At 36.8% G+C, this 26,330-nt stretch overlaps 2 protein-coding genes across 5 annotated transcripts; one reads left to right on the top strand and one right to left on the bottom strand.

Annotated features, from left to right (window-relative positions):
• Positions 1 to 29: 29 nt before the first annotated feature.
• On the top strand, positions 30 to 6,396 carry polr2eb (RNA polymerase II, I and III subunit E, b). Its single transcript, XM_079593136.1, has 8 exons — positions 30 to 502; positions 684 to 858; positions 989 to 1,104; positions 5,023 to 5,103; positions 5,203 to 5,261; positions 5,396 to 5,474; positions 5,560 to 5,633; positions 6,303 to 6,396. Exons 1-7 carry the CDS (start codon positions 446 to 448, stop codon positions 5,623 to 5,625), a joined length of 633 nt encoding a protein of 210 aa, XP_079449262.1. The 5' UTR covers positions 30 to 445; the 3' UTR covers positions 5,626 to 5,633; positions 6,303 to 6,396.
• Positions 6,265 to 24,546, bottom strand: arhgap45b (Rho GTPase activating protein 45b). 4 transcript variants are annotated; one of them, XM_079593133.1, is made up of 23 exons: positions 24,058 to 24,546; positions 22,343 to 22,739; positions 18,731 to 18,874; positions 18,113 to 18,197; positions 16,741 to 16,813; positions 16,499 to 16,559; positions 15,815 to 15,949; positions 15,587 to 15,648; positions 15,394 to 15,504; positions 14,349 to 14,429; positions 14,077 to 14,244; positions 12,737 to 12,874; positions 11,460 to 11,650; positions 11,255 to 11,376; positions 11,020 to 11,118; positions 10,724 to 10,825; positions 10,477 to 10,640; positions 10,206 to 10,394; positions 9,986 to 10,123; positions 9,222 to 9,460; positions 8,890 to 9,127; positions 8,080 to 8,173; positions 6,265 to 7,206 (listed from the first exon to the last, which is right to left on the bottom strand). In XM_079593133.1, the coding sequence occupies exons 1-23, from the start codon at positions 24,307 to 24,309 to the stop codon at positions 6,917 to 6,919; spliced, it is 3,573 nt and encodes a 1,190-aa protein (XP_079449259.1). In that variant the 5' UTR covers positions 24,310 to 24,546; the 3' UTR covers positions 6,265 to 6,916. The 4 variants fall into 4 exon arrangements, with proteins under 4 accessions (XP_079449259.1, XP_079449258.1, XP_079449257.1 ...); XM_079593132.1 differs by having other exon boundaries at positions 23,535 to 24,474; XM_079593131.1 differs by having other exon boundaries at positions 6,487 to 7,209; positions 23,535 to 24,477.
• Between the last annotated feature and the right edge of the window lie 1,784 nt (positions 24,547 to 26,330).

Below are 26,330 nucleotides of genomic sequence, written 5' to 3'. Positions count from 1 at the left end.
CTTTATGAACCGGTTCTTTGACACGAACTGTTCGAAAGAACCTATTTGCTGAAATCACACGCACTTTCCACATGGAATTCCAGATACTTAGAACTGTTTCTGGATTGTTACAAAACCTCCTCCCTTTTAATATTTGTTTTCAGGTTAAATCGATAACGATAAAAGAATGAAGATTAGCTGTAAAGTGTAATACAAACAACCAATCTAATTTTTTTTTTGCTATTATTAACATGATATTATAACATTTTATAATAAAAGCTTATTTATTTAAAAAAAAAATGTAGTGCGTATTGAAATCAAAGTGCGCGTTGTATTTAGGCTGTGGCGTAACGTCCGACGTCATATACACGCGCCATCGGCGGGACGCAAACGTGCAGTACAAGGCTCGAGTCATCGGTCTGTTTTGATCGAAATAATTTGTATTAATCATCTTTTTTAACGCGATATGGATGACGAGGAAGAGACTTACAGACTATGGAAAATTAGGAAAACTATAATGCAGGTAAATGAACAGCAACACAACTTGTTTAACTTAAGCCATGCTGCGTAGACCGTTATTGTGACTCTTATCCCGATCCGCAGGAGTTTAATGCTTTATTATTACAGTACACATGATTAATACAGTACACATCCAAATAACAAAAAAAATATGTAATATTATTGTGTATATCGTCTCGGTGTAGCTTTGCCACGATCGTGGTTATTTGGTGACGCAAGATGAGCTGGATCAGACTCTTGATGAGTTCAGAAGCCAGTTTGGAGACAAACCCAGTGAGGGTCGACCACGACGAACCGACCTCACTGTCCTGGTCGCCCACAACGACGATCCAACCGACCAGATGTTTGTGTTCTTCCCTGGTAACGTTACGTTGTATCTTCTTCAATAAGAGCCCTGTTTAACGCTTCCATTACGAACTATTGATGGATCTTTGATATAACCAGTCTTAGACATCTGAAATATACATCATATTTGTTATCTTGCTTTCAGAGGAACCAAAGGTTGGCATCAAAACCATAAAGATGTATTGTCAGCGTATGCAGGAAGAAAACATCACTCGGGCCATTATTGTAGTCCAAATGGGCATGACGCCCTCCGCCAAACAGGTGAGCGAGCCAAGCATATTCACTGCGATATATCGAAGGTTATGGTGGTGCCGGTATGACGTCACTTTGTAGGCCAACCGGCAGTTAGCATCACACTGGTTCCCTCGACAAAATCCCAATAGGGTTTTCCATAGGCTTTTGGATTATCGCTATAAACAATTCTGATACTTACACGTGTTGTCCAAGATAATTTTCACAGATTAACACAAATTTTATAAATTAAGCCTAAATGTAGTCCCCAGAAGTTAAAAGCTAAAAGGTAGGCTATAAACGAACTGCACCATGGTCCCACAAATTCAACATCACCATCACTAAGCTTCTGACAACTCTTTCAGGTTTTTTTAAAACTAAAAACATTTTCCTAGAACGTTTGAGTTATAATTGACCATTCGCAAAACCCCGCCCTCGAACGGTTCTCGTCCAATCCTAGCTCAGCAACTGTAACTAAGGAGAAGGATCTCCGTCAAACATTGCGATTTCAGCAAGATAGTGAAACGCCTATGGCAGTGAGGTCTGCACAGGCTTAAAACTTAAGCCCAAACCCGGCCCGTACCCGAAATAATTTAACCTGACCCGAACATTACGGTTATATATTAAGCCCGACCCGAGGTCCGTTTCTCACCTTTTTATTTTACATATGCTGTATTTTATGATTGCTTGCAACTATTATTAAAAAATAAGCTACATGTACCCTCATCAGTCAGCAAACAAGAAGGAAAAAAAGAGAAAAAGCACGGACTTACTAATTACGAAACTTTGATGTGGTTGAACAGGTACACAGTCACAAATTCATCTGGAACTCAAACATTAAACTTCAAAACAAAGTTTGCGCAGTTGCACAACTATTTACACAAATATATCCTTCTCAGTAGAGTAGGCTAACGTTACGAGTTATGAACGAAGAGAACAGCATCGAGAGTTGATGTTTCAGCGCGTCCTCTGATTGCGGTGTTGTGACTGAAATAGCGCGCGCGGGAGCACATGCACAAAACAGTTTTGTAAAAGGATATAGGATCAAATAAAAATTATTGATATATAATTTTACAAAACTGTTTTGTGCATGTGCTATTCTGTCTATACTTTCTGTCGTGCCCTGGAGGATATGTCTGCTGCATTACTCCAAAACCAATCACTTAATGTATAGAGCTCAACCCAGCTATGTGTCTGGTTCTCAATTGTTTGACGGGCGTAGTAACAATAAAGGGGCGTGGCTTTTGCAAACGGTCAATTGTGCTCTTACAAACTATTCTATTATAAGCATACTGAGCGAGGCTGTAAAAGCGGACTGAGTTTAGCTTTTCAGTGTGATGACGGTCAATGTCCCCAATTGCCTCTGTAGTCCCCTTTAGCTCCTTGTTTGCAAGGCATACAAAGTGATGTCATACCTGCACCTCTCTATATGGAAGGTTATTAGAACGCTGCAGTGATGTATTTTTGTAGCCCAACTGGAAGTTAGCGTCAACCTGGCTCCCTCGACAATTAACTTTTACATTGGCTTTTGGATTATTGCAGAATAGAAGCTCAGTGACCAATAGATTATGTTTTGTTCATTATCATAATCTTCACAAATTAACAATTTTAATGAATTTTAAAGCCTAATTATTGTCGTCATATGTAAATGTAGGATATAGAGGGCAACTGTTGGGTTCCGAAACGAAAAACTCTTAATTTTCTTCATATATCAATTTGGTTTTAACATTAATTTATAAATAATTTAAGACAGTCCTACTTTGAGGTTCGAGGTTAAGATTATTTCAACCATTTTTAAAAATAGAATTGTGTTTAACAACTGAGAGTCAGAGAGTCTGTGGCTGCATAAACCAATGGGTGTATGACATCAAAGTACAGCGGGAGCGATTTGAAAGCATACGGAACCGTAGTACTTTGTCATACACCGATTGGTCTGCGCAGTGCCGCATAAAGTCAAACTCACCTAATCACATAATTTGTGGTGCTTTATGGGAGTGGCTGCAATTTGCTCACTGTGACTGGTGGAATTGACAAGTCAAACTTACCTACTGTCTTAATTGAATTGTCATTCGCAATGCATCATGGGATTGTAGTTCTCTCCCTCACGAAAGCCTTGTAAAGTACGCTGTCTTGTCCGAATATCCGGCTGTGAAAGTGGACTAGACAGAGGTGGAAAGTAACGGACTACATTTACTGTAATTGAGTAGTTTTTTTGGTGTACTTCTACTTTAAGCAGCTAGTTTTTAAAGTCTGTAATTTTACTTTTACTTAAGTACGTTATGTTTGAAGTATTGTACTTCGCTCCATTTTTAAATCATATCTGTTACCGAGTAAAAAATAAATAGAATAATAATTTACGAGGAAAAAAAGGGAAAAGGAGAAAACAGAACACCATCCATCCGTTTTGCAGAGTGAATCCCAGAATCCAGTCATGCAAATTAAATTTACATAACGCAGGTTCCACGTAAAACACACAATGTAGGCTATATGAATAAATTGAAAGTAGAGCTGTGCAATAAATCCAATCGCGACATGGTCTCTGAATATTAAAGCACAAAAAGACTGCAATGTAAATATGCTTGTTCTGCGTGCCTCTGTGAATGAGCTGCGTTGCTTCGTCTAGCCTACTACATACTCAAGTATGCCTGATGCTCATTGTGTTTTCAGCGTCTCACAAACAATATGAGGACATGAATACATGAACATTTAGAGAGCTGCTCTGAGAGAACGCCTAATGAGCATTTTCATCATTTTATTTGAGAAAAACCATTGTCAAATACACTCTGAAACAGGCCTTCACTAGAACCCGTCAAAATAAAAGTTTGGTTTAACTAGGAGAAATTATGACAGAAATAGCCTATATTACTATTGTATGCCTACAATAGAACGTACTTATCAAAATAATAACAATAATATGAATATAAAAAAATAAACATTAAGGAATATCTTTTTTTTTGTCCATGGTTTAATTTAATAAATCTGTTCTGCAGAACTTTCCCCAAAAAGGATAAAAGTTTACATTTATTTGTATTAAATCATAAAAAGAAACATTCATTTTCTGAATAAAATACATTTCATAAACATTTTAATAAATTATTAATGTTAAAAATAGTTGTTAATCTAATGGTTATTGGTCAGTTATTGAATTTAGTTGATTAGACATGTTTTAGTGAAATTTTAATAAACAAAACAAACAAATAATTTTAAGTTAGTTATAATAAAAGCATTTGTTAAACCAAAAAAAGAGTTTATTAATTTAACTGTCATTTTAACTGATGATAATAATATAACAATAATTTAATGATACTGGTTTTTTTTATTTAATAATTGATTAAAGGGATAGTTCACCCAAAATTGAAAATTAGCCCATGATTTATTCACCCTCAAGTCATTTAAAAAAAATGTCCTGGCTCTTCCAAGCTTTATAATGGCAGTGAATGGCCGTTTCTATTTTGAAGTCCATAAAAGTGCATCTATCCATCATTAAAGTGCTCCTCACAGCTCTGGGGGGTTAATAAAGGCCTTCTGAAGCGAAGCGATGAGTTTGTAAAGTTTTAAATATGGATATTTTTCTAACACAAAGTAAAATAACTAGCTTCCGGCCACGCGAACATACAGATTCCACTTAAATCTAAAGCGCAATTTATGTGAGTAATGCGACGCACTGCTGATATTTACGCTACGCCATGACGCACTACGCTACTTCGACGTCATAAATTGCGCAAGTTGTGCTTTAAACGCAAGTAGAGACTGCGTTTGGCCGGAAGCTAGAATTTTACTTTGTAACATGTTAAATATGGATTTTCATAAATAAATAAAAACAGTCTTCCAAACTATGGAACCGGAAGTGCTCAAACCGTTTCTGAGTTTTGGTCTACAAAAATGTGATTCCTGCAGGCTGCGGCTATCACGCAAGATATTTAACTTGGTTTGTCTTTCACATTTCAGTCTCTGGTAGACATGGCGCCAAAGTACATACTTGAGCAGTTTCTTCAGCAGGAGCTTTTAATCAACATCACTGAACACGAGGTGAGAGGAAACCTGCATTTCTACATGGACTTTCAGCACGTTTTAGATTTTTAGCCAGTTTTTGTGCAAATAATGAAAATGTGATTTTATGCTTTTCAGCTTGTTCCAGAGCACATAGTGATGACTAAAGAGGAAGTAGTCGAGTTGCTGGCGCGATAGTATCCTTTTGTACCTGGAAGCACGTACTCATGTTTCTCTGCTCACACACAATTGAATGTTTTACTGTAGAAGTATCTTTAGTTCTAGCTTTAGATCAGAGACTGCTGGTTAGCCTTAACCAGCTCCTCTCCAGTAAACTAAAGGAAAGCCAGCTTCCCAGAATTCAAGCTGGGGATCCCGTCGCCCGTTACTTTGGCTTAAAAAGAGGCCAGGTGGGAAATCAATCTTAAGTGCAGTTTTCTTATTTTTACATCTCTGAAAATATTTGGTGGAAGTAACTTGTGCCGTGTTTTTCAGGTTGTTAAGATCATCAGACCGAGTGAAACTGCTGGACGGTACATCACATACAGATTGGTCCAGTAATGCTTGAAGTCAGTATTTCTGTTGTAGTTCATTAGAGTATAGGGTTGGGAATCAAAAATCTATTTCAATTCTGGAATCGGATACTTTGCGCACACAGAAACCGATAAGCGAAATTGTATTTTAATGTGGTTTTAAAGCACAAGATGTAAAAGAAAATTCAGTTCTGCACATTTGCATGTGCATGAATATGAATTTACATAATCTTGTGCTTGAACGGACAAATACACACAAAATAATAACCTTTGTAATAAGGATCAATCTATATTTTATTTATAAAAGAAAACTAACTGAAAGTTCAGAAATTGAATTGAAATGTTTGCTTATTTGTTCTTATTGTATTACTGACTATGCTTGCCTTTAATGTTTAAAAAAGACAGAATAAATACGTTTATCATCTAAGGGACCGTTTACATGACACAGTTTTCAACTAAAAACTGAAAATATTATGCATTTTGGCTGTTTTATTCAGCGTTTGAGTAGCTGTTATTGTCCTTCCTCTTATTTCCCTGTAATACTTGTCAAGATTTGTATTTCAACATTGATCATCAAAATTCAATGTTATTTTAGTCTCATTAACCTAAACTGTCTTTACGGATTAATGATTTTTTTATATATTTCACATTTTTAGTTGATAATGCTGTAAGTTAATGATATTTATTTCATCTTTTCTTTGACAGGTTTGACATTTTCTCCCAACTGCTGAAAGTGAAAGCAGTTTCTTTTTAAATAATTCTTCCTTTTCTAACTAATAAATATGGTTCTGTAAGTTAGTCTCTCCTTGTCATTTCATTTGACAGCTTGTCATATCATTAACCCTGAGCGGTGGAAAGTGGAGAAAATAAAGTACTCACCACCTTCTTTCTGAAAGGCATTGTCACAAAGTAAATGTCCACAAGTTTAATGAAAAAAAGGAAGCTGTGTGCACATTGTTGCTCACTAACCAAGAAAGCATTGCTTACTGAAACAGTTTACAACCTCTTCCTCATAGGTAACGTGGTTTATAATTTGCATGTAACCATGATGTTAAGTTAGTTGGCATTTATAAACAGGTACTGATTATTTAGATTTTTTTTTTTTATTAAAAGACGAGCACGGACATCAAATTTAACAGATTCAACAATGAGTATAAGGTGATCTCATAGGATACAATGCATGATAGATTGTTGCCTGATGACACCGAAGCGTACCGCTGTTTGTAAAATAAAGCTGAAAACCACAAAAAAAAAAAACTTTTAAAAGGTAAAGTTTAAGTATTTTAAATATTAAAACGCATCAGATCGACTCGCTATTGTTACTCTTGATTGATATTTAACGCCGCCAGCGGGCTTGTTGGTACTTCCTCAGTTTCGTTTAACTCCGGTGGCTCGCTCTCAGGGAGGGCAGGGGGCTCGTTGTTTGAGCTGGACGGGCACTGCAGTTTCACCAGAAGGACAGGCGGCCTCATTTGGTCTTCGGTGGTCCCGTCGAGTGCCTGCTCTGTAGGGCTGGGGGGCTGTAGTTCACTTTTGCCCTGTTCCTCGTCTGGATCTGAATCAGAGTCCAGACTTTGTTCCAGAGAACCAAGGGTTCCTGTAGAACTCTCTGCTGAGACATGATACAACATTACACATTTTTAATAAACAAAGTATCTCAGTAATGGCAAAATAAAACAATTGTATAAAAACACACATATATACTTGTGTGTATGCATGTTTGTGTGTGTATATACAGGTGAAACTCGAAAAAATAAGAATATCGTGCAAAAGTTAAATTTATTTCAGTAATTCAACTCAAAAGGTGAAAATAATTAAATAATATATAGACTTTACATGCAAAGTGAGATATTTCAAGCCTTTGTTTTTTATTTTGATGATTATGGCTTACAGATATGAAAACCTTTTCACAATTTACAATATTCTAATTTTGAATTTGGGGTTTTCATAAACTATAACAAATTTAAAAAGCCTATAACAAATAAAGGCTTGAAATATCTCACTTTGCATGTAATGAGTCTATATAATATATTAGTTTCACCTTTTAAGTTGAATTACTGAAATAAATGAACTTTTGCACGATATTCTAATTTTTCACCTAAAGATTCACCTATATATACACACACATTATATATATATACATATATACACACACAAATACACACACCAACTTGAGTATAAAAATTATGGTTTATAGAAGGATAGGCAAATTGAGAAAGCAGTCAATTAAGTACTATTAAAAACAACTTAAATGAGTAAAACTGTTTAAATGTCACCATTATTTTAAACTATTTATTTTGGTTCAGTTGGTAGTTCAATGTATAGCAGTTTTATTCATACATAATCATGAAGAAATTCATTATATAAATTATATAGTTAACTAACACATACACGTGTGTGTGTGTGTGTGTATGTATGTATATATATATACAAGACACACTTTTAATATAATACATTAGTATAAAATACTGAAATGAAATACCGTGGCTCTCTAACTTGTCTGATTCTGCAGCACCAGGTTCATCTGTGGTCCTTTGTTCATCATTCAAACAGTGTTCTTCTTCGATGCTGCTTTGCTGCACAGACCAAAACATTACATTTGTTCTGCATTAATACTTTCTAAAAAATAATACATTTAAAAAAGTTGCTGTAAGACTTGAGAAATTAGAAAATGGCGGGCAGTCTGGTTGAGGAAGGACCACTCTTGAGAAGACAAACAACCTTTCTGGAAATTAACATTTAATAACACTCTCTTGTGAAGTTAGCATTTGAGAATACATTCCCCCACTCCCTCTCTCTCATGCTGAGATAACCTGAAATTCACCCAAAAATCTATATGGTTTAAATGAACAATTATCAAACAGTTTTATACATGTTTGGTATCATTTTAAAATGTCCCTACAAGACATTTACAAATTTCTGAAGAAAGAATTCTAAAGAATTTAGAAATATCTTGCACACATGAGGGTGTGACTTTCAGGCAAAAGGCCTCCTGCTCTCAAAAGGTGTAACCTCAGAATATTAATTCCCATTGTTAGCAAATGTTTCCATGTGAAAGAAGTTTCTGTCTATAGAATGAAATGCAACAAGAGATTCTGTAACTCAGATCAGCCCATAATGTTGAAAGATCTCAAAGACTTCAGCACTGCATACTGCATATGAATCATGAGAGGTTTTACCCAGCAGCCAACACTGCATATGAATCATGAGAGGTTTTACCCAGCAGCCAACACTGCATATGAATCATGAGAGGTTTTACCCAGCAGCCAACAGTGCATATGAAATCACAAACCTGCTGTAGGGATTGGGCGCAGGTCGTGCTGCTGCATGCAGACCGACTGGAGTCAGAGTGGAAGATGGAGGGATAAAACACAATGAGGGTCTCCACTATGCGGGCCTGGTATGGGTAATCCACCAGAGAGGACAGGGACACTGTGGCCCCTGAGGGCCGGGGCCGCATCAGTGAGGGCCCAAACACAATGCCCAGATTACTCGGGCTCATCTTATTGTCCTCTTCCAGTTCTGCAATCCTGAAAACAGGGCGACATTTCACATTTAAAAGGTTAATAAATGGCTGCTAATTGAGTCTGCCATGTAAGAGGAAGTCATTTCTTTGCCTTTTACCTTCTCAGATGCCGCGCTATGTAGCGGAGAGTGCTGGTGTTTGGTTTGGGCAGCTCTTTAAGGAGATTTTTAAGTCTTTCGACGAGGGCCAAGAGTTCAGGGTCCGTTTCAGAGCCGTAGTCCACCAGGTCAGGCCCTTTACCGGTCTCCGCTCCCTCTGGACCCACTACAGCCAGGCTTTCCTTTGCCAGACCCATCAGACTGTTGTACAGGCGGAAGGGCATGATGGGCTCCGGAAGCTGAGCAACAGAAAATGTGTGAATGCATTTATTATATTTTTAATAACAAATAATATGTATAATATATTAAACATATATACATTAGTAACATTTGGGGAACTAAAATTCTAATTGTTACATTTTATTAAATATAAATGAATACAATTTTAACAATAGAATGCAATATATAAAAACATATTACTTAGTTATTGCTTTTGTTGGGTTCACCAAATAACTAATTTAATAATATTTGAAATATAAAAAATGTATTATATGAATATAATTTTAAAAATATATATAATATATACATACATACATACATATATATGTTAATTGAGGAACCCAAAATGCTCCCAAAGTTATATTTTATTAGTAACATAATTTCAATAATAAAATACAAAACATAAAAATGTAAAAGATTATTAATACATTAGTTACATTTGAGTGAACAATCAAATTTTTACATGATAGAATATACAAAAAAAAAAAATCCACAATATTATATTGAATGATTTTTCTAAATGTTTACATATAATGGAGTCTCACCTGGCGCAGGTAAAGCTTCAGTACATTACTGATGTCATGTGGTGAGGACTGTGACAGTTCCACCAGCTCTTTGCCGTTCTCAAACGCCTGGCACAGCTTCTCGACCCGCGTCTTCACCCCATTCACTCGATAAATACCCTGAGAGAGAAGGAGGGATGCACTCAAGATCTTGCATTTCTATTGGCCGAGACCTGCTGAAACTGACTTGTCGCTTGCGTACCTTCATTCTCAAAGCCCTTCTCTCGATCTCAGCGATGCACTTCTTGATGATGAAGGGGATCCCTTCGGGACTGTTGCCGGACACCTGTGAGAAATCCTGCCCGAACAGCTGAAGGCGACCCTGGAGTTTCTTGTGGCCACACTGAATGGCCAAAGTCTCCAAGCAGCGTTTGTGACAAGCTAGAAAACACTGCAAAGAGAAAATCAGACATCAATAACCCTGGCTTACTTTAAACAAAAGGACAAACTTTATAAGACGTTGTGGACCTCACCTCCTCGCACTCCGCTCCCTGGAAATAAACGTAGCTGTCGCATTCTCTGCATTTGGACGGCGAGCGCAGTTTACGCAGTTTGTGCGTCTGAGCGGCTTTTGACAACCCCACGTTCCGAAATGGCCCGGTGGGCACCACAATCTCAGGCTCGATGCCGTTTATATCTGCAAAAAAGTTGAGCAGACAGTCAGAAACCAGATGACAGGCAAAGATTAGAAAGGAAAATGTGTGCACGCTTTTCTCTCACTTGGAGTTTCAAAGGAAGAAACATTTGAGTCTTTCTCATCAAGATCTTCGTTTGATGACATAGTTCCTGTAGATGATGTCCGGGCCATTTTACTTATGTCACCTACCGAAAAAGAAGAAGTGAACGCCAAGGAATGCCAAGTTTACAACTAAAAACAGACAAATATTACTTTAAAAATAATGAACGATATTATAAGAAATGAATAGGCCTGGTTTATTTCAAACACAAGCATTATACATGTTCTTAATACAGTAAATGTGAGTTTAATATAGAGAAGTCATGCCAAGAAGTTGTACCCGTGCTGGTAGTCGGGGATCCCAGGCCACTTCCTCCTCCCACACTGTCTGTGTCACTCACTGTGGAGCCCCAGGACTTGTGGGTCAAGAGACTTCGAGCTGACAATAAAATAAAAAAACGAATCAAAACCATTTGCATGCCTATTTTATGTACGGTACTTACCAAATCCCCCCAACATCTATAAATAAATAAATATCATTGTTTATATATAGGCGTTTAAAGATATGCACATACCCCTCTTCTGGTCATCTTTCTGAGTGGCGCTCGTCTCCCCCGTCTCTCCTGTGGTCTGCTGCACTTCAGCACTGTTCTGAGCATCAGCGTTAGCACTGTCGGTACGCGCTCTGGACGACGGTCTGAGTTCAAGAGAACACGTTAGCATAAAATTTACCTCCAGTTCCATGATATATGATGCATGTTGTAGAAGTGCGTTTCTCACTGGCTGGAGGACGCCGAATAGGCCTCAAACTCATAATGCGTCTCAGGCTCTTCGGTCATCTGAAGGTCCTTGACGTGTGTGGCGTACTGCATTCCCGGGTCGTACAGTTTACCGCTCTCACACAGCGTCTGATAGTGCACCGGCAGCGCTACCGTCTGCATGTGCATGATCTGGTAGTAGGAGATGGTGGCCTGGGAAGAGTTTTTCCACACAGTTAAAACCACTCAAGCTGGATTTAGATTTTTTTTGTGGCTGTTTTTCAGCAAGTAATGCATGACTGGGTCATTGGCCAAGTAAACAAGCTCTATAAATGTCCTGATCAGAGTTAAAAAATCCCTTAACTGGAGAAACCAAAAACTTGCGACATCTGTGGCATTGTGCTGTGTGATAAAACTGCACATCTTTTATTGTGGCCAGCCTAAGGCACACCTGTGCAATAATCATGCTGTCTAATCAGCATCTTGATATGCCACACCTGTGAGGTGGATGGATTATCTCGGCAAAGGAGAAGTGCTCACTAACACAGATTTAGACAGATCTGTGAACAATATTTGAGAGAAATAGGCCTTTTGTGTACATAGAAAAAGTCTATTGATCTATGATTCAGCTCATGAAAAATGGGGGCAAAAACAAAACTGTTGCATTTATCATTTTGTATATCATTTTGTTCAGTGTATATATAAATATAAAATATATCATTTTGAAAAATATTTCATTAATAAAGTTGTCATGTTTTACAATATTTCCTTAATATATTTTGTTGCATTTTAAATATTTCCTTAATAAATTAGCTTTTTTTATTTTTATAAAATATTTTACAATATTTCCTTGATATAAATGCTATATTCTAACATTTGCTTATTTGCTATAGTTTTTTATATGTTGTCTGTATATTACAATTTTTACAAATATATTCACTACGTTTTAAAATGCCGCTTCTATATATTTGCTGTGCTTTGACAGATGAATTTAGCAAAAAAGGATAAGCAAGTCTTGTGTGATAAAGACACCAAGACCTACTGTAATTTTGTTCATCATACTTTCTTTTGTGAAATGTTCATTCAAAGGAAGATATTAAGTTATAGGACTTAGAACATTCATCTTACCATTAGAATTCATACTTCTCGATTTTTTTAAAGACAAGCAACAGTAAATGATCTTTTATTTTAGTTAAATTATTATTCTTACGATCCGAATTAAACTTGCTATAGAAATCAAATGTGTACAACTGCAACATGATACAAAGTGTTTGTTTTGAGCTGTATGTAGGCACACACCGAGCGAATGGTCTGGTCAGTCTGCTTGATGACCTCTTGGATCTGCCGCAGAACCGTGACCTTCATGTGCTCCAGCTCCTGGTGTTGTGTGGTCACATCTGCGACGCAGGTCCGGTATGTGGCCTCCGCCTCCTCAGCCTGAGACAAACACAGTTTCAAAAACTCAACCTGCTCAAACATTGACACGAATTTGCCAAACTTTTCCTACAGTGTCTTAGGGTGCATTCACACCTGCCTTGTTTGGTTCGATTGAATCAAACTCAAGTTCGTTTCCCCCCTGGGTGCGGATCTTTTGGGCAGGTGTGAATACAGCAATCGCACTCGGGTGTGGACCAAACAACCGAACCGAGACCCAGCTGAAGAGGTGGTCTCGGTACGGTTCCAAACGAACTCTGGTACGGTTCGTTTACGGTGTGAACATGAACCGACCCAATTGCAGAAAGGGTCAGATTTTTACCATGTAATTTGGGGTGATGAAATGCCTATATATTAGTGTTGCAACGGATCGCAGTTGCTCTGTGATACGTATGGACCAGCTGCCCCACTGTTCGGATTAACTACTAAATTTAACCATCATAGACTGAACGTTTATCATTTGGACGTGTTTTGTCTTGCCAATTTACACATTCAAACAATTTAAAACGCAGAAGAGACGAAAATCGGTCCGAGTTTTTTTTCTCGGCCCGAGCAGAAACCCAATATTCCTACTGTTGTCTGTCTCATTAATTTTAATAAAACAACAAAATACAGCTTTAACAAAGATTAAACTATACATTTAATTTCTACAGTTAACAAATAGTGTAATTTTACATTTAGGCTTAATTATTCATTTCTGTACCGGAATTTCATATTCATCTCTGCTTGTAATTTGTGTATTTGTTCTTATTTTATTACTGACAGTTCACTTGTTTTTAATAATGTTAGAACTTTATCAGTGAAGAGCATGCTTTCTCCGCCAGAACAGTCTTGCAGCACATCTTCGTCTTGCCAAATCCTAATTACAACATCGTATAGATGACATTGTATCATATGATGCTCATAGTTTCTTCATATTGCGTTAGTAGCTGATAACACCATATCAAAGAATAAAAATTGCACTACGAAAGATCTTCATAAATGCAATGCCTGCTTGAGAATGTCTGTCCAATGAATGGATGACTTTAGCACACATGTGGTTGTGTTTACAAATTTTGGTTCACTTGCAAAAAGGGAAGCGTGAAAGCGAACCGTACCCCCCCCTCAAAAAAAAAAAAAAAATCAACATTGTATTCAGACCAAAGCAAGTGAACTAGCGGACTTTCCTGGTGTGAATACACCCTTAAGTGTCAGGGAGTGCTGACCTTGTTGCGGGCCTCTTCCTCCAGGCGTTTCTTCTTGTCGACTGATTTGGTGGTAGAGCTGCCGCCCTCCTCCTCGGCCCGGTTAGCGGCCGTCCTGGCCTTGTCGTACTCTTCACAGCGGGCCATGTAGACCTGCTTTGCCCTGCGCAAGTTCGCCTCACACTCCATCTGTGTTCAAACACACACAACGTTCATAGACCTGTACTGACACATCCTGGCTCGAGCTTTAATGTGTTTTTTGATAGCTAAAAAGATGAAAGTGTAAATGTTACCAGTTTTCTCCTGGCCTTCAGCCAGTGTTCCTTGATCTCCTTGCGTTTCTTCTCGTGCTCTTGTTTGCGGAGCAGCAGAGGCTGTGGACCAACAAAGCACACGATGCTTCAAAAATCTAAATACTTCATGCTCCAGGTTTCAAGATATAACACCATCAGTGAACAATTAGATTTTTTTTTTAATCAGGGCTAATATATTACATATATTAAAGAGGAAGAGGAATAAGTAATAATACATAATAGTAATAATAAACTTCATGCAGAACATTCAACAACATTAATTATACATTTAATAACAAAAACAACCACCACAACAAGACGACTTTAAAAAGTATCATGTAAAAAATATTCAACAACAACTAAAATGTAATAATCATAAAATTACTATTAACACTTAACAACAACACAACTACCGGTACTATTATTTCTAACATCTATTTATTACCAATTATTATTAGTCATAAATGTAACAATTATATAAAATATTTAAGTTATACATTTTTATAAATTATTATTAATACTACTAATACACATAATAATAATAATAATATAGAAATAATAATAACAACAAATTATAATTAACGTATTATATATAACAATTATTACATAAAATATTTAACAATTATAAGTGATAATATATGTTCTTAATGAATAATAATAATTGTATTATACTAATATTATATTATATTTAATAATTTATTCTTAGCATATTCTTAGCATGTATTTAACAATCACATAATACATTATACGTTATTTTTATTATATATTATTATAAATATATATTCTGCAGGATACTTTTTAAAGATCTCTTATAAATGAAAATAAATACTATAATATTATGTAATTATGAGTAATTAAAGTAAATGCATGAATAATACATTATTAATTGTATTACTAAATAAGATTTGCAGGAGACCAAGTTATCTTAAACTAAACAAATATCTCTTATTTTAAAACAATATAATATTATATAATTAGTTGATATATATTCATAATAATAACAGCTATTATTATTATTGATGAAAGGATGACATGGCTGTTTTACCATGATGAAGGTCTGGTTGTGCAGGGTGGAGGCTGCCTGATGCATCCCACCGCTCTGCTCCAGGTCCTGCTCCAGAGCCAGAGAGTAGATGGAGAAGAAGGGCATGTGTGGCTGATGGACACAAAAAGAGATGCATGAGACGACAGACAAACAACAGACACCCTGAGAACTGCAGACAATGATCAAATCTCACCTGCGTGATGGTCTGTTTACATGACTGATAGATCCTTTGTAAGCCCTTGGAGAACTCCAGCTCTAGATAAATACGAATTGCAATTTAATGTCAAATATTAAGTAAAAAGGCAGAAAATAAACAAGAAACTTAATTACTACATAATGTGGTCCAACCAATCAAAATCATGTTTTATATAGAAACAACACTATAGTGGCCATATGATTGAAAGCATGCATGCTCTAGTACCCAGCGCAAGCTTCCTCTCCACATAGCCGATCAGATCCTTCATGTACTTGGAGATGGTTTTAGCGTACGTCAGAGCCGAGTCCACGCCACCTTCACTGCGCTGCAGGATAATGTCCACCTCTTCAGCGCTCATCACTGCAGCACACAAGTATTATACAATTATGAGTTATTAAACAGATAAAATGCATATTAAATATATGTTCTGCAGGAGACCAAGTTATCTTATAATAAATGGGTATTATAAAAATCTCAATTTAACAATGCAAGAATATTCTTTAATTAGTTAATATTATATAATGATAATAATAATAATGAATATTATAATTATAAATGTTCAGCAAGGACATTTTTTTAAGTTCTCGCATTACAATAAAAATGCTTATTAATATTAAACGTTCTTAAGGAGACTTAAAAACAAATCGTATTATACAATTTCTGAAATAAATAAAATACATATTTATTAATATATGTACAATAATAAAAGTAAATCTTAAGACTTTTTAAAGATCTCTAAATAAATATTATACATGAGTTCTATAATAAAAAAGTAAATAAATTATTCTAAAAGTTCTGCAGGAGACTTTGATTAAAATAACTATTTATTTTCCAAATAAATTCAATCAAATTTCTACATCAGTGCATTCCTATTTATTTTTTTGTATGTCTGAATTTGTCAAAATGTACCCAGCTCAGATGAATCACTCCGTGTGTGTAAAAGCTCGTGACCCGAGAGGTTCTCCATAGACTGAAGAGAGAAGACACACAGATATGTAAAACACCTTCATGCTGTGTTCCATGTGATCCCCATTTCAGGGGACAACTGCGTCAGAGCAATAGCGTGAATCACAGAACTGCACTTTCAGGAAGTCAGAACCTGCCGCCAACATCCGCTCTTTACAGGCAGTGAAACTGACACACACACTCACCCTGCTTTTCTCAGTGGGCATCACGGACAACAGCGTGCTGCTGTCCACCTCTCCCATCAGCAGTTCAGAGACACTGAGGAAAGAGAGAACATCTCAGCTTTCTCTGAACGGATCAGAATGTAACGTTAGAGAGCAAACGGAGTCAACCTGCAATTGAATTATAAACTCAAATCCGTATAATAACCAGGGAGAATAATCAGATGCCAGTGTTAGTGTTTGGTTTACAACTTCCTCTTTACTTTGTTCTTGCCACAAAAACATCATCCCGCTTCACGGGTGCGTGATCTAATGTTTCGGACACAGGAAATTAATGCAAGATATTCTCATGAACATTTGAGCAACATTTTGCGCTTGCGAGGTGCATCACGATGAATATGACAGCAGAACATCAGGAATCAGAACACGAGAAGTGACAACAGCAATACTACACGTGTTGATAATGATCAGCTCGAACTCAAAAACAGATCCTTGAGGGTTTTAGGCAGTTAGTGTAAGAGAGTAGAAGCCACAAAATCAACTTCCTGTTATCTCTGTAGAGCTACGATTAATGTCAATGATCTAACAGGGCCTTTTGAGAGAGATTTCATAACGCATGCAAAGAACGTCACATGGCACTACATTCCTGTGTACATTTATTCATTTCGACTGTGAAAATAAAATGCCATTCAAAAATAAAAAAAAACTTTCCAAAAGGAACTACATGCTATTTCCCCTGGAATTAATCAGATTAAATAAATAAAAAAATACCAAAGAAACAAGTGTAATTTCCCCCTGAGTGAAAAAAAAGAAAATTCCAAAACGAACAATGGGATGCGATGTGATGTGTACAATCACCTGAACACATTGAAAAAGCTAAAAAAAAATACCAATGCAACAATGTAATTTCAACCCAAATTAATTTTAAACAAATAAATACCAAAAGAACAAACGTTTAATTTCCTCCTGAATTAATTGAAAGCTAAATTATGCAAGATTATCACATGACCTCAATTATAAAAATAAAAAATAAAAGTTTTTCAAATGACACTCTTGGCATCAAATAAGTTATTTAAAGGAGACATGTTAAAAAATCATGGCTGAAATTAAAGTACTGCACATTTTGGTGAATGTAATTGACACTGCACAAATGTAATGTAACGCTATCCGGGTATTCGAATTATTCAGCAAATTAATGCTCAGTATGGATACTGCAAAACATGTATATAAAAAATAAAGGCAATTGTGAGGTAAAGTTAGCAATTGCAAGAACCAAATTAGCAATGATGAGATGGATATAAAATCACATCTACTTTAGACATCTCTGCTTATCAGAGTCTGAAACGCATTGATAATGTGTAATACTGAGTGTTCACACCGAGCTCTCCATACTCACTTGCTGCTAAAAGCTACAGCAATGGTCTCAATGGCCTTCTCAAAATCTTTCTTGTCCGCTTCATTGCACACTTCATAGTGGTATCCTGAAATAAAAACAAAATATGTTGGTAAATGGTTTAAAATTAACAAAAAATTTATTCTGGGCTATTGACATGACAGATTTTTTAAACTAAAAATCTATGCATTTAGGCCATTCATTTACAACGGCGCTTTGGGGCCCTGAAAATGCAAACTTTTGAAAACGGGTTTAAAAGTGCAAGTTTTTGAAAATTATACCGTTATCGTTTCAGTGTAAACTACAAAAACGGTGACATTATACGCATTACGTGTTCCGTCTATAGTAGTGTTTCTTTACAAAGTGACATCAACTACTGGCCTGGCATGAATACACCGTTTTAGTTGTTTTCGTGGATCCGAGTGAATGGGGATCGTTTTGACAACATTGTCGTCTGTACGCAAAGAAAAAACATTTCTGTTTTTTAGTACATCATTGTCATGTGAACCTACCCTCAATCTAAAAACTGGATGCACTACTGTCAAAGAAAAAAAAAATCCATCCTTTAAGATCAAGTGTCACATTCTTTTTGGTATTAGAAGTATACGTGACTGCTCTAACCTTTGACCTGTGAGATGAGTTTTCCGGCGGCGGTGAGCGTCTCCACCGTGTTGAGGAGGGGGTACATGCTGATGACCTGCCGCAGGATGCGCAGAACTTCCCCCAGACACTCATGGGCCAACGGACGCCGGTTCTCCTGTTTGTCTGCAAAATACCATCAACAACATTAGATCTGCGTGATTCTGGACACATTGAGAATTACTATTGTTTTGTGTTTCAAACTGAGATCATGATTCTCCCACAAATCTGAACAGATTAAACAAAATAACATGTCATTTACTAGATTTTCTTATATATGTTAATTGCTGGAGTTTAAAAACATTTAAAATGTTTAAATATCTGAATGAAATGTATATATAAAAAATTGGTTCGAGTGAATGATTCAATGACTCGCTCACTCCAAAGTTCACTTGTTTCATTACTGAATGAATCTGAGTTTTTTTTTATGAATCTCTTGAATGATTAATGACAATACATTTCAGAGTCACCTGACGCCACCTACTTGTGTAACGATGTAATCGATACAATCATTATTGTATCATTATTATATCAGACATCAGTGTTTATATCCAAACTATAAACTTTCCCCAGTTCTGTGATAAGGTACATTTGTAACAGAAATAACAAAAACTGTGTGGTTAAAAAAGACTGTTTGCAAATTTTGTTTCATACCTATACATGATAATTGCTCTCTCTGGCTCAGTGCGAACACAGATTTTAATGTTCCAGTGTGATTTTGTCAAAGGTTTAATAGACACAGGAGAATCACTCATTTAGGAATGAGATAGCGAGGCTGTTTAAATCAAGATTGGGATCTTTTAAAGATTAATCGTGCAGCTCTACACAACATCCATTCTTATCAGCTAAAAAAATGGTTTACAGACACACAAGCTCAGAAACTTCACTTCAGTCCAAGACGTCTAATTTGTGCCAAAATGACGAACAGCTCTCCTCACTTATAACAAAATGTCAAAGCAAACAAACAAAATAAAAAGAATTCAAATAAACAAACAAATTGAACAAAAAGATAACAAAATATATATACAAATGGACAAAAAAATTAAATAAAAAAAAACAAGTTGTTTTATTAAAAAATATTTGTGTTTGTCCATTTATTTATTTAACAAAAATAAATGGACAAAACTGAAACAATTAAATACAAAGAACAATAAATAAAATGTAAATAACAAAAACTAGTAAAATAAACTAAGCTTTGCTTTAAATCATTTAAAGACATTTCTTAGTGAACCCCAAAACCCTTTAAAGGATAATTCCGGTATTTAACACCTTGAGTCTATATTGTAGTTTATTTTGGATGAACAAGAGTGGTGGACAACATTTTTTTGACAATGGTTCCTCTCTCGAGTTTTTGACTATAAAAGAATTGGCCATGGACCCATTTAACATGGGAGTCAATGTGCATGTCCGAAAATGTCATTAAAACAACCTTTAACATTATTTTTCAAAACTGTTCAACTCACCGAGTGATTAGTGGTGTTCGTTGATGTTCCAGAAACAAAAAGTGTTGCAAAATACAGTTTATGTCGTGTTTTATTCGTCATTTTGTAAAATCCCATTGTTGAAAAAATAGTTCCACTATGGCAAAATAAACGGATTGGAATCATATATTGCGACGATATATTGTTTATAATCATCAACGAACACCACTAACCACTCGGTGAGTTTAACAGTTTTGTAAACGAACATTATTGGCTGTTTTAATGACATTTTCGGACATGCACATTGACTCCAATGTTAAATGGGTCCATGGCCAATTCTTTTATAGTCAAAAACTCGAGAGAGGAACCATTGTCAAAAAAAATTTGTCCACCACTCTTGTTCATCCAAAACTAACTACAATATAGACTCAAGGTCTTAAATACCGGAATTATCCTTTAACCGACACGTCAACAGGAAGCACAAGAAATCTGCACTGATCCTAAAACAGTCAAGATGATGCAAGACAGAGCGTTTGTTAGCACGGTGTTGCACTGCTTTCTCGTCTGCACGTCTACAGGCCACTTCCTCCAGTCGCGTCTCCTAACTGAAACTCTCCAAGTACACCTAGGCCAAAACTCTTATTGTTGAGTTTCTCCTCAACCTGACTTCTACAGCAGTGGGAAGCATGAACAACAGTTTTTTGTTTGTTTTTTTAATAAAAGAAAGTAGGCCATTTGCAATGAATAATAAAAAAAAAAGCTTCTGGTGAAGACAGAAAGGCTTGGTGAAAAATGTGCCATGGGTCAACCACTAAAACCCATCCATGCTATAAGCAGCATTTTGGATATTTCTAAAACATGACAAAAATGGTTGAAATAAGGCTGGTTTTCTAACTGATCCAAGATAATGGTTGGCATTATAGCTCTATTTTAACTTGCTGTTCTGATTTACCTTCTTAATATTATGGGATGCTTGATATGTGTCATGGAATTATGAAGTTAGTGTAATTGTATGTCTGTGTCAATGTGTAAACATTCATTTATGATACCAGTGTCAAAGATGAATTCCCACTCTGTGACAAACAGAATGGATAATAAAGTTAAGCTACACTAAACTAAACATTTTGTTTGTACATTTTTTTAATCATTTATTGGCATAGTAAATGAGTTAGCCAGACACACAAACACAAATTTCTTCTCTCCTTCCTTGCAACACAACTTTCAAGAATGGTTGAACAGAATTTGTTTTCTTTTTAGGGGATAGCTTCTTGGTTTGGAACATTTGTGAAAAGATCTTGAAATGTATCAATATTTATTTTCAGATTTATACATCTAACTTTACTCTGCATAGAACATACATATATATACATATTAGTGTAATACACACTAAATATTTCCCAAACAATATTTAATTATCATTCAATCGCTTTAATTAATCAAATATGAGTAAGTATAATAAACAAAACAATTCATATAAATTACTATTTACAAAATGTGTCCCAAAACGTGAACATTTAAAGCTGCCATTTTGTTTTATTTAAAACGAAGTCTTTGAGTCTTCGCCACAAAAAAGGTTTAAAAAAATCCCTGCAACAGAATATCTCAAAGTACCATGGTATTACCATGACTTTATCATGACACCAACACAGTGCTTTTATAAGGAGCCTCTTGTTGAAAAGTTCCTTTAATTTATCTCTACCGAGTTGTCAGAAAACGGTTCATAATCTCAGAGTTGTCAGAAAGCTTCAAAAATAACAATTGATTTTGGTAATTATGGGTACGACTACAGGTTTGGTGTTTAAATGACGTTGTTTTAAGAGTCCTGAGAGCGGAACGGGGTGTTTTCTGAGAGTACCATTTCCTGTGCCAATGTGGCGCACCACAGGAACTCAACCTCACTGCAGCAACAGAAAGTACAGAGCCTCTTGAGCAAACTCAGCCCCGCCCCTTTCTCTCCTCCACGATCACATGATCCACAGCGGAAGGTGATGTTTGCGGCACGACGTGCAATTCGTCATGTGGCAGATTAGTATTGAGTGCTGTTGTGCACATCTCAGTTAAAAAACAAATGCGGGGAACCGTTTAGGAACTGTTCATAAAACTTTTTCGTCCTTAAACCCCAAATAATCCATGTCATATAGATTATCTCCAACAAAATAATCCTCCATCTTACCTTCAAGCACAACATCTTTCAGTTTCTCCACTGCTTTGGCAAACCGCTCCACTATGCGTAGCAGCGACGGGATGTCTTCCACCTCAATAGCCACTGTGGCCTCGGGCGTCTCTGGTGAAGGACTCTGGGAGATGACAGATTTTCCTGCACCCTTACTGAAGACCCAAGACTGGATAGGAAATCCTGCTGCGCTAGGATTGCGACTCAAAGATGTTGGCCGCTTTAGGGTGCCCATTGGGGATGGGCAGCCCACCAGCTTAGTGTGCTGGGTCAAAGGGGTACCGGGACAGGAAGACGGGACTTCCAGGATGGATGGAGACAGACTAGAGGACGTGTGGGACGAAGAGGTGGCGGCATCGACGACATCTTTCCGAGGCTGCTCTTGAAGAGCAGAGAGCTGGATTATGACGAAAAAAGGGAAACTGAGTGAGCAAACTGATAAACGGCATATAAACTTTAACGTAGAAAGTAGGTTAGCAGATGGAGAACAAGATCTGTAACCGACTACAATAGACGGCTGTTAGTAAACAGAACTTCTTTCACAAGAGCGCTTGTGCAACCATGGCCTACTTCCTGTCACACCCCGAAGAGCTGATGCCACACTAACAGGCCTAGCTGAGGCCCACAAACACTCCTAAAAGTGTGAACATGACATGAATACAAGGACAAGAAACCAAAAATGTCATTTCTGTAGCTCAAAGGCCACATCTATAATGAACTAACACCTAAACATTATGCACTGCACAAACCATTGTGTCAAAAGACCAAAAAACAGTGTTATCCAAAATCCAAATAACAAAAAAGGGCATTTCATGTAAACAGATAGATAGAGAAGCTTGCTTATATTCTTTCCCCATCAAAAACAGCAAGATACAATTGTTTTTAGAACAAAGATAAAACATTCCATGTTAAGCCAATTATTATAAGGTAAAAAGTATAATAATTTACAATATCTGGTTACTTGTATACTGTAAAATAAAGTTGCTGCCGTACAATTTAAAGTACAGTAAATTTGGATGTTTAAGTCATTTCGACTTAAATAACATTAAACTGACTTAAAATCAGTTAATCTTGTATAACTTAAAAAAACTGATGACTGAACCCAAAAAGATCTTGATGAGTTAAATGTCATAACTTATTATGCATATTTTTAACATGCACACATTTACAGTAGTTTTCAATAAAAACCCACCTGTTTGAGCCAGACGTTTGGTCTATTTGGCAAGATGTCCAATTTAGCTTTGCTGTTTGATTTTTTCACTCTCTGACTCGTGGCGTAAGGACTGTAGCTTTTGCTACTCGATCCACGCTTTAACATTTCCAGCTACCGTCCGTTAAAAATTCAACTTTCCACACCGTTATCCATCATATTTAAAAATGTTATTCCAACATATGCCTTGAAAAGTAATTAACGTTAAGTCTAAAGAAAATCCTCAAACCTGAATAAAAATGACAAAATGTCTAAAGTAAGGCAAAACCTGAACTTCTTGCACCTTGCTGCGCCATATCACACTGAGGAAGTTTAGTCCGTCCTTTTCTTTGTAGCATAACTGTCTAATGATACGCTTTAAAGTCTATATTTGTGTTTGAAAACACTGATAAAAACACATATGTTTCAACAACGTCGAAAACGACACGAAAACATGAGCGCGAGGGTGAAATGTCAATCAAGTTGATTGGCAGGAGGAAAAGGCGAGAGATGCTGTGCGACTTACTGATGGAGAGTTGTGAGGCGCTTGGCTGCTTCCTGTTCGGCTCTTCTTTGACATCGAGTGCGTCTTTATCAGTTCCCTTGTCTTTTTAGAGAACATTTTAAGCTTTAGATGTTTAGATCCGCCGCGTATGTCTTTTAGTTTACGATATAACCCCCCTGCCCACCCCCCGGCTCCCCATTTCAAAGCGCTGATGCGAGGTTTACACTCTCCGAGCTCGAGCTTCTGTCTCGCTCCTCTAATAGTATCGCACATTGACTGAATCTACTGACACACATCAGAACAGTCTGAAGCGCATCCGCTTTTGAGTTTTTTTTCACTTTCAGTCCCTTTGACAAGTGAAACTGCGTTGCTATGAAAAAACATGTGGGCTGGATAACATGATGCATGCTTGTTGAGACTAACAAACAGCGTTTATGCAGCGATTTTCACCATTTTAACTCGCAAAGATAAGATTTGGCCACCTGCTCCACAGTTCGTCGTTAATGTCTGGCACCTGCGGTGGTTTAATTAAGTAATAAAACACCGCCCACTTTCGTGACAAAACACTTCTTGAAACCTTTTTGTTTGATCTGATTTTAACTACACTTTCATTTCATATCAGTGAAATACACTGTTAAAAGAATAGTCTAAAAGTCGCCATGAAATCAAAATGTATGTTTTTGGCTTTTAGTATGTTGATAAGCTAGTGTGCTTGCTGCGTCCAAAATGACACTCTTTCTTGAGTAGGTAGGCTATAGCCTAAGCCTACTTATTTTGAGTAATTACTAAGTAATTACTTCACGACCATTAAAAAAAAGTAGGCTTGAGTGTGAGTAGTTTGAATGTAGGCTACTGTGAATTTGGACATACTTCTTGTCACATAGGCTGTTATTTCGCCTACTTTAATAGTAGGTATGCGATTTCAGATGCAGCCATGACAAAATTTGACTTTAGAAGATATTAACATTCAAAACTCAGTCTCTCACTACCGCCACTATAGATTAATGATTTTGATGACATCATGCTGCACTTCAGCTTCTCATCTGTTTTTCTGTCCACTCAAAAGCAGAACTTTGAAGTTCGAAAACACTTTTAGGTTTACAGTGCTTAACACCTGAAGGTCCCATCCACTACATTTTAAATAAATGCTAAAGCTGCGCCGTTTAAGGCTCTTGCACGTGTCTTGAAACGACAGAGTAGGCTATAACTATCTTTGCAATGCAAGGGCAATTAGAATTCAGTATGCAAATAAATTCACTAAAGCCAACCAATAGCAAAATAGAAGATACATTTAAATTTTCGATTGACATATCCCTGCAACATTTCAGCCATAAATAAATTATGAATAACTAGAATGTTCACCACTGTCTAGCGATGTTTGTTTATTCTATGATGTAATTAAACAGCTGTTTGTCTTTTAAAAACGGTCACATGATATTGAGTTGGCTTGTGCGTTTTTTTTGTTTCGCACTTCAGAAAATGTGATATTCTGTTAAAGCAGGGCTATGCAGCTTCGGGAATTTCTTCACTGTATTCTCGCTTTTTGCTCGCAGGTTTCTCTATAGAGCTTCCCCTACAGCTTCGGAATAGATATTTGACAACACTGTCGAAAAACTTGTTGGCGACTCTCAGATACCAGAGGCTAGCAGATCAACGACATTAAAGCAGATGAGACATTCTTTACAACGTCTTCTTCATTCGGGTTCGAACAGCGTGAGAGAGGGCAATAATGACATAATTTTAGCTGATTTTTTTGCCGTAAAGCAATTCGTTACAACGCGAGACCTGATATCACGCGATACTTCCTGACGCGCCGGCCCGCCCCAAAGTTGCAAGGGTGGTTTTTCCGCTCACAGGCGATAGGGGGGTGCGAGAAGACCACCATTCAACCCGAAAAAAGTAATATAAGCATTCCAATGACTCAGAAGCTGTTCAGTTAAGGTAAAAAACCTGCATAGTTCACCTTTAAGGGAACATTAGCTGTGTCCCAATTCAGAGGCTGCATCCTTCGAGGGCTGATTGTGTCACCGCGGCACAACGAAGGCTGCCCCAATGAGAAGGCTCCTTCAAATGCATCCTTCGTTTCCTGTGAAATGAAGGATACAACAGATAGATCCTTCACAGCCTTGCCTTCCCCAGAATTCATTGCGCGCTTGCGACGAGAGGATTTTTTTGCAGAAATTGCAGAAAGTTTGTGAACCCCGTTTTGTTTTCAGTTTAATATAACCTTCAAAAAAGTCCAGTACAAACGTTAGTCACTCGTCAACGGCAGCTGTCACAGTTGCTAGACTACA

This window comes from Phoxinus phoxinus (assembly GCF_949152265.1).
Source record: "Phoxinus phoxinus genome assembly, chromosome: 20".
Taxonomy (NCBI): Eukaryota; Metazoa; Chordata; class Actinopteri; order Cypriniformes; family Leuciscidae; genus Phoxinus; species Phoxinus phoxinus.
Note: the sequence above shows the minus strand (reverse complement) of the source record. Positions and strands in the feature narration are given on the sequence as shown.

What these genes read in the sequence shown, in the direction of transcription:
- polr2eb (XM_079593136.1), top strand. Translation starts at nt 446, where the DNA reads ATGGATGACGAGGAAGAGACTTACAGACTATGGAAAATTAGGAAAACT. An exon ending in GATGTTTGTGTTCTTCCCTG is followed by an intron (nt 859 to 988) that starts GTAACGTTACGT and finishes TCTTGCTTTCAG; the next exon opens with AGGAACCAAAGGTTGGCATC. An exon ending in TCAACATCACTGAACACGAG is followed by an intron (nt 5,104 to 5,202) that starts GTGAGAGGAAAC and finishes TATGCTTTTCAG; the next exon opens with CTTGTTCCAGAGCACATAGT.
- arhgap45b (XM_079593130.1), bottom strand. Translation starts at nt 24,309, where the DNA reads ATGTGCGATACTATTAGAGGAGCGAGACAGAAGCTCGAGCTCGGAGAG. An exon ending in ACAACCAGACCTTCATCATG is followed by an intron (nt 14,430 to 15,393) that starts GTAAAACAGCCA and finishes GTTGGTCCACAG; the next exon opens with CCTCTGCTGCTCCGCAAACA. An exon ending in GAAGGGCTTTGAGAATGAAG is followed by an intron (nt 10,124 to 10,205) that starts GTACGCAAGCGA and finishes CTTCTCTCTCAG; the next exon opens with GGTATTTATCGAGTGAATGG.